At 32.7% G+C, this 7,619-nt stretch overlaps 1 protein-coding gene across 3 annotated transcripts in view; it reads right to left on the bottom strand.

The window, feature by feature from the left end:
* Positions 1-230: 230 nt before the first annotated feature.
* The window catches only part of LOC111396929 (protein farnesyltransferase subunit beta), a 16,234-nt gene continuing 8,845 nt past the window's right edge, over positions 231-7,619 (bottom strand). Inside the window, exons 10-13 of one of the 3 annotated variants that reach the window (XM_023023543.1) lie at positions 3,061-3,147; positions 1,837-2,029; positions 1,548-1,681; positions 231-737 (exon numbers count right to left, since the gene is read on the bottom strand). In XM_023023543.1, the coding sequence (XP_022879311.1) occupies positions 498-737; positions 1,548-1,681; positions 1,837-2,029; positions 3,061-3,147 (654 nt within the window). In that variant the 3' untranslated portion in view covers positions 231-497. The remainder of the gene's footprint in view (positions 738-1,547; positions 1,682-1,836; positions 2,030-3,060; positions 3,148-7,619) is intronic. The other 2 variants (XM_023023544.1, XM_023023545.1) reach the window with 2 other exon arrangements.

The following is a 7,619-nucleotide window of genomic DNA, read 5'->3' as shown; positions in this document are numbered from 1 at the left end:
GTAATATTATTTTATGTAAGATTGTGTAGTTAAAAATAAGAGAAAAATAGAGTGTAATTGAATGTAATTTAATGGAGACAAAATGGGGCGTAATTCTCAGTTCTTAGTTTATGTATTTTATCATAATCACACATTCATCATAGCACACGTTTCCACATTGTTCATTGAGTAGAAGGCATTGCCAGAAAAGCGAAACTATGCCCCAAAGTTTAAAATGAAAACGTAGCAACTTCCCTAACTCAACAGAAATTTGTTGATTAATATTAAGTTAATCGCATATGACCTCAACACCTCACATCACCATGGTCTTTCAAGCCCACTACAATTTCAGAAAATATGACATGGGAACTAATACCCCAGATCCTTTTAAATCCAGTATAAATTAACTGGACATTTAAGTTTGAGAAAATGACTGAAACTACCAACCCCAACCCCCACCCCAACCCACCCCCCACCAAAGAAAAAAATAAAAATAAAATAAAAATGGCAAATGCCAGCTACAGAGAATTTGCCTTGAAGAATTCATTTGCTTCGTAGTAACGGTCCAAAACAACGTTATAGAGCGGGTGAACTCGTTCCAGTAGGTTGGAATAAGGCCCCAGTACATCCTGTGGCAGCGGAGGAGAACCGACATCCTTTGTGCAGCTATACTGGCTGACTGATAGGCCACTTAGACAGTAACATGTATGATAGTGATCTCTGCTTTTCCCAGGTTTGTCTCTGAAACCTCCCTCCTCCTACATCAACAAACCATATCAGAATCTTTTAACTTAAATTGCAAATGACGGAGGAAAGGACAATGAGAGTTAAACTTTTGGTACTGTTTGTGGCAAACAATGTTGTACTGTACTAAATAATACATAATACAGTATAAACTTATTCGGTCCTGTTTGGTCTAGCTAAAAATTAGATTTTAGGCTGAAAAGTTTATAAAAGTTGTGATTAATGAAATGTGTGGTTCAAAATAAGTTTTAGAAAATGGGGGCCAAACAGGGGCATAACACTGTTCAGTATTATCTAATCCCCTTATCAAACATGTCACATAGTTCTAAGGTTCTAGTAATTGTATACAAGTAGTAATAGATAGCAAAGAAGTGGGTTCTGTATGACAAAAATTGCAAACTTCCCCCAACAAGACATCAAGTTAGCACTCTACTTGCAAACATCATATCAGGTTCACATTGCAAGAACTTCACAGCCATAGAAACCAAATCTTTCGAAAAAGAGGTGGAGATTCGAGGGAGAAGGAGGAACTTTGAAATATGGAATCAAAGCAAATTATATTCTCGAAGTATCCGAGTATCCATGGTGTAAGGGGACTTTTGTTTAGAGGTCAATGGATCCAAAACTTAATATCGAACAACTATTCGAGAAACACAAAATAAGCTGGGAGAACGAAATTGTATGTATTCCACTTATATTCAGCTTATCTTTTGTTATGATGTTCCTTGTTTTTTCATGTGTGCATTCATGTGCCTGTGGAGGAATTTCACAGTTGATAAATCATATCAAGCAACTCAAATATAAGATACAGGAAATCAAAATACCTGCGAACAGAGAAGAATATATTGTTGCAATGCCATGTTGTTGAAAAGAGGTTTCATGTGTACGTGTCCTTTGATAAAATTGTAACCAACATTGTTTACATCAGCTAGATGAGAAGTATTGGGTTGCCCTGCAGCTGAGGAACAAAAAAGCATTACTAGATCATTTCTGCCATGAGAAATAGGGCCCAAAAGAGGAGTTAAAGGAACATAGAAAAAAGGAGTGAGATAAAGCAGATCGGTCAAAAGAGAGGCCAATTTAAGAGACTCTGTGTTCTTTTGAGTTTCTTACCTTCTTCCCGAATTTGGCACATCTCATTTACATGGGAAGAAGTACCCTCTAAAGATTGTTCGTCTGCAGAAATATCTGAATTTATAGAATCATAGTCACTATCCGTACTGCAATCGCATTCTAGGATATTGGACAGCCCCATTTGATCATTAACAATCAACTGTAGTCGTTGTATCAGTGCAGCCACTCCTCCCTGGTCAGAAGTCATGTATTAAATATTAAGTAAACATATTATAGACAACTAATTTGTACACTGGCAGTGGCATGTCACCCTTCAGTCTATGGAAAACAACCTTCCCTATGTACAAAAACCACTTCTCCTTGTGTAAAAAGAATAGGAATATCTATTGCACCTTAGTGCATTAATGGTTTGGTAGGGTGACAACATGGTACTGGACAATATTAAAAGTAAAGAAGAAATATAAGTTAAAATCTTGTCTAGTACTCTACAAAACATTCTTAAATATACTTATTTCCATATAAAGGGAGGTGATATACCATGCTCCAAATTATTACACAGTTGAAGGACTATTACCCGTGGTGACATTAGAAAACAGAAAACACAAAATAGAAAACTAGTACTCGTGAGTCAAAATTTGGACAATTAGGGGGTGTTTGATAGACATTTTTATGTAAGAATGCATTTTAGAATAGTAAATTAATGTAAAATGTGTGGTTGAGAAATAAGGAAAAAATTTTTATTTACGTATAATATTATTTTAATAAAGAATGTGTGGTTAAAAAGAAGAGAGAAAAATGCAGAAAAATGCATTTTGAAAAAAATGGCTACCAAACTGGGCCTTAATCTTGATCACGCCCAGTGTTCCCCCTACATTCATTGATTTTACTGTGTTGGCAATGGATTTTACCCTCACGTTTTGTCTCCAATAATCACTTGTATCAGTCAACAATCAAGTTCAGTCAAAAGAATGCATTCTTGCTGCTCTGATTAATATGTGTCAAAACCATTTTGATATGTTCCGACACACATCCAGTCAATAAGTCAGTAATTTGCATAATTTTAGAAACAAGTCTCTGCTTTTTAAACATATGGAGATTGATAGAAAAGCACAAGGGCAATCACTAATCTACCAATGCATCAAAGCCAATAAAAATACCAATTTGCATTTTAAAAAAATAGGGGAAGAGGCGGTGGAATATACCTTCTACCTTACTGAAATTTGATTAGATATAACTTATAACAAACTGGCAATTGACATTCACCTGCCAAAAGGAATAGCAGCCGTCGACCAATTTATTTGTTCTACCTTGAAAACCACATTCTATTCCTTGCCTGAATACTACCCAGTTCTGCAATAATAATCGACATACATCAGGTACAACAGAATATTATAGATAGCTGGGTGGCCTTAGGGTTGGCAACGGTTCGGTTATGGGTCGGTTTTTGCCAAATCCATAACCGCACCACCAATTTTTTGACCATACCATAACCGCACCATAACCACGTAAATCGGTTCGGTTCGGTTCGTATCTCGGTTTGGCACGGTTCGGTTCGGTTAATAACCACGGAAATAAATTATTTTTTATAAGTTCATCCGTCAAATTGATATAAAACAATTTATGAAAAATGTCAATGATAACAAAAACACAATATTCTAAACGAAAATGCAAGCATTATCCAAATTTTCAATTGTAAAATACAAATTTAACAAACAATCTTATAAATATAACAATATTAAATTTTTCCTTCATTCTTAATTGTTCTGGATCGAAATTACTAAATTCATTCTTCCCCATAAGTCTTACTAGCATAGATCAACACTCAAAGTTGATTCATATATAGTAAATAAGAAATGTAAGTTGAGAATACAACGATACTACCTATTCCAGAATGGTCTTAACTAAGATTTAAATAAAAAAAATGTACCTCTTCGTCGGCTTCTTTCTCGCTAAATGTTGCACAAGCTCTAGAGTATGATGAAGAAGTAGAATTTTCTACACACAATAGAAAAAATTAACAATAAAAGGAACCGTGCGTGAGTTTGTGGTCTGTGGAGAGTAGGGTTTGCATTAATATACTGTCATACTAATGCTATTATTATGGGCTAATGGTAAGTAGGTTGGTCGGCTGAATCATGTAGATATAATGGGGGGATTTTGTTTTGGGCTAGAAAAAAAGTAGTGTAAAGCTCAATAATCAATTCAATTGATTTTTTTTTAAGCGGGCAATCGGTTCGATTTCGGTTCGACGGCGTAAATACCATACCCGTACCACCACGAACCAGTTCATAAAAATAAAAATCATATCCGCCCCATTGCACCATCGGTTCTATTTTTTTCGCCCCATTCAGTTCGGTTAACCGCGATTTTCGATTTTGATGGTTCAAATTGTCATCCTCAGGTGGCCTCTTAAATAGGAGTATACAACTTGTATTATAGTATTATTTTTTGTCATTAAACTACCAATGCATCAAAGCCAATGAAACCAGGATACAAGCAGGCAAGAAGGATTAATATCAGAATAATCATCATGATCATCGACAATAATTACTGCAATCAAATTTTGCCAATTCACACTATGAAGTACAATTTATAAGTTTGGGATGTTTCTGTCCATGAAACAAATAGGCAAGAAAGGAGAGGTAAAAAGCACAGATACTCCGTGGGATCATAATCACACACATAATCCCAATATTTCACACCCTGACTCAAATCTAATTGATACACAATATGTCATTAACTAAAAGTCAAATGTTACAGTGTTATTGCCTGTCAAGCAGACAGAACCAAGAATTCAGAAAGTACACCTCCAATTTGGAAAGAGAAACAGACTGAACAGCCTTCATACATGCATATTGAAAGGGCATACTTCATGGAAACAACTGTAGTTCACTCAAATAAAATTGTTTGAAGTTCTGATCGATATAAAATAGAATAAAGATGAGTTCAGATGTGACTTTAAATTAGAGTTTAATTCAATGTATGTTTATGTTATTTAGATTAAATCAGTTTCAATAATTCGATAAAGTTCTAATTGATTAGAAGTTCGATTAGTTTATATTATCTGTTATATAAATAGAGGACTTATTTATTATAATAGAGACCTCTTGAATATATGGATAAATTGATTTTCTTCTTTGCCATCAATTTCTCTCTTCTTGGACTCTTTTCTCTTCCTGTTCTTTAATTGTTTGTTGTCAAATTAATACGCACATACGTCAATTTAGTATCAAAGCAAGCCCTTCTCCTTTGATCTTCCTCTTCCTTTCTCGAATCCATAGCCACATACTCCCAAATTATACACAAATCTAGGATCAGCAGCACCGATAGTTTTATCCAATTCCTTACTTTTTATTCTTAGTTAGTTCCCAAAAAAAAAGTACCAGTTCATCTTGTTTAGCCAATTTTTGGTCCGCGTTATTTCCAAAATACATTTTTCTTTTTCTTATTTTCAACCATACATTTTTCAATAAAATAATATTATACTCAAACCCAAAACTTTTCTGTATTTTTTAGCCACACATTCTTCACCAAGATACTATTCTAAAATGAATTTTGAACCCCAAAAAAATGGGGCTCAACCAACCAAAAAAAAAAAAAAAATCAATTTCGTTTTGTTCTCGACTTTTCATAATTGTTATTGCCCATTTGTTCAAAAAAGGACCATATATACCAGACCACGAACCAACCCAATCCACTGCCCAAGCCTATTTATCCAATAGCCCAATCCACACTTCAAAACACTAACCAGTCTAATATACCATAACCCAAATATACCAACACACCCATATATACAAGTAAACCAACAGCTCCTGAAAATTTTAGAATAAATTTTATTTATATATTTACATTTTGAAAGTCGAGGACTAAAATGAAAAAAAAAAAAAAAGGTTTAAATTTATGTTTTATCTTTTCCAAATAATTAGATATTGTTAGAGCGAGATTTAGTATATCAATATTGGACTCATTTTATAGATCGTAATAAATTAGAAGTCTTTGACTCGAGAAAAAGTTATTTTGGATTAAAACACATTACGTTAGATCCAATTAAAAGAAAATAGGATAAAGAGAATTTTATATAAATAATAAAACAATTCACTTTCTCTCTCCAAAAAAAAAAAAACAAATTTTTTTTTTTTAAGTTTAATATTAATTCTAATTTCATTTTAAACTAGTACATATTTAAATTATTTGTGCCCAGCAGCTTTTTAACTTAATAGATAATATGGGATTTCTTTGCTGAAATCTTATAAGAAGTTTGAAAAGTCTTGGCATCCCACTCACCTGCACACTCCTATTATTTTATATATATCTTCACTTTTGGTTGAGATATGACTTATCTTTTGTTATTCCATGCATGCACAAGTGAAGATATATAAATTAATAGGAGTGTGCAGGTAAGTGGGACACCAAGACTTTTCAAACTTCTTATAAGTTTTCAGCAAAGAAATTCCTTATTATCTATTAAGTCAAAAAGCTGCTGGCACAAATAATTTAGATATGCACTAGTTTAAAATGAAATTAAGATTAATATTAAACTTAAAAATAAAATTATTTAAATCAAATAAATCTTTTGGTTGAGATATGACTTATTTTTTACTCTAGCCACCCCTAGTAAGGCTCAAGTATTCCAAGTAGAATACCAACAAAAAATTCAGAAAGCTTTTACCTAAAGAAAATAAATAGTCAAGTCAGAAAAAATGAAGCATTAAAAAAGGTTTTCACGTGCATTTTTCAGGTCCATTACAACTTTTCAGGTCAACGAGGTAAGATACATATCTGCAAGTTGTTTTCGTTTCTATATGCATTTATATGCAATTAAATATGTGTGGATTGCTAGTGGGCCTTCGGGTTCTATATAAAGAGAAATGAAATCTTACGAGATATAAGAGTACCTAAGATGAGTGTGTCGCTTGATCACCGATATGCTCCATAAGAGCAAAGCAGTATGAAACGTAGATTTTATTGTTATATATCTGAATATGGAAACTGCACGTATCTAACTAGGTGTTTTCGAATACTCACTCCTACAAATTTTTTTTAGGTTAGTTCGGATCGATTGAAATTGTGGAAGAGCGTTGATGCAGGCTGCCAAGAGGATTGTAGTAACAAAGCAAATTTTTCATTAAGTTTTTCAGCCTTCATAATTATTTGTTAATTTATTTTAAGGCATGTTTAGTGTAATTTTCAGATATAATTGCTATGTTTAATTTAAATTTATGAATGTCGCAGTTATTATTTATTAAATAATTTTATTTTGATCTTTTCACATATAAAGTAAACAAAAAAAGAAATTTTTGGTAACGCTCCAGTATTATGAAAATTTGGGGCATTACACATCCAAGTCCACTACTCACAAAACCCGAACCATCACTATCGTCAATATCTAACTAGGCCTCACAGTCAACAGCTCCAATACAAATGTTCCAATGATAAACTTTTCTATTTTAGTTTATTCCCCAAAAAATAAGAAATAAAAAAATGTCAATAGTTAATGTTTGCAAGTATTATTCATTTGCACGAAAAATTACTACTGTTTGTAGGATCCATATCAGTTTTCGTTCTTGTTGATTGAATCAACTGTTCAAAAATTCAATTTCAACAAACTGTTCCACCATAGTTTTGCCATCTTGAAGATGATGATGATTTGAACACCATTTGGCTCTTTTAAGCCTTAGGATGTACAAATTTCTTTTATCGAAAATTTTTGCTTTTATTTAGGTATTTTGGCTTATTTATATTTATAAAGAAATAAGATTTGTATTTATATTATTTTCATAGATGTAGAAATCAATTGTTGAAAAAAAAAAAAAAAAAAAAAA

The sequence above is a fragment of the Olea europaea genome, chromosome 7 (genome assembly GCF_002742605.1).
Source record: "Olea europaea var. sylvestris chromosome 7, O_europaea_v1, whole genome shotgun sequence".
NCBI lineage: Eukaryota > Viridiplantae > Streptophyta > Magnoliopsida > Lamiales > Oleaceae > Olea > Olea europaea.
This window is presented reverse-complemented; position numbering and strand designations above follow the sequence as displayed.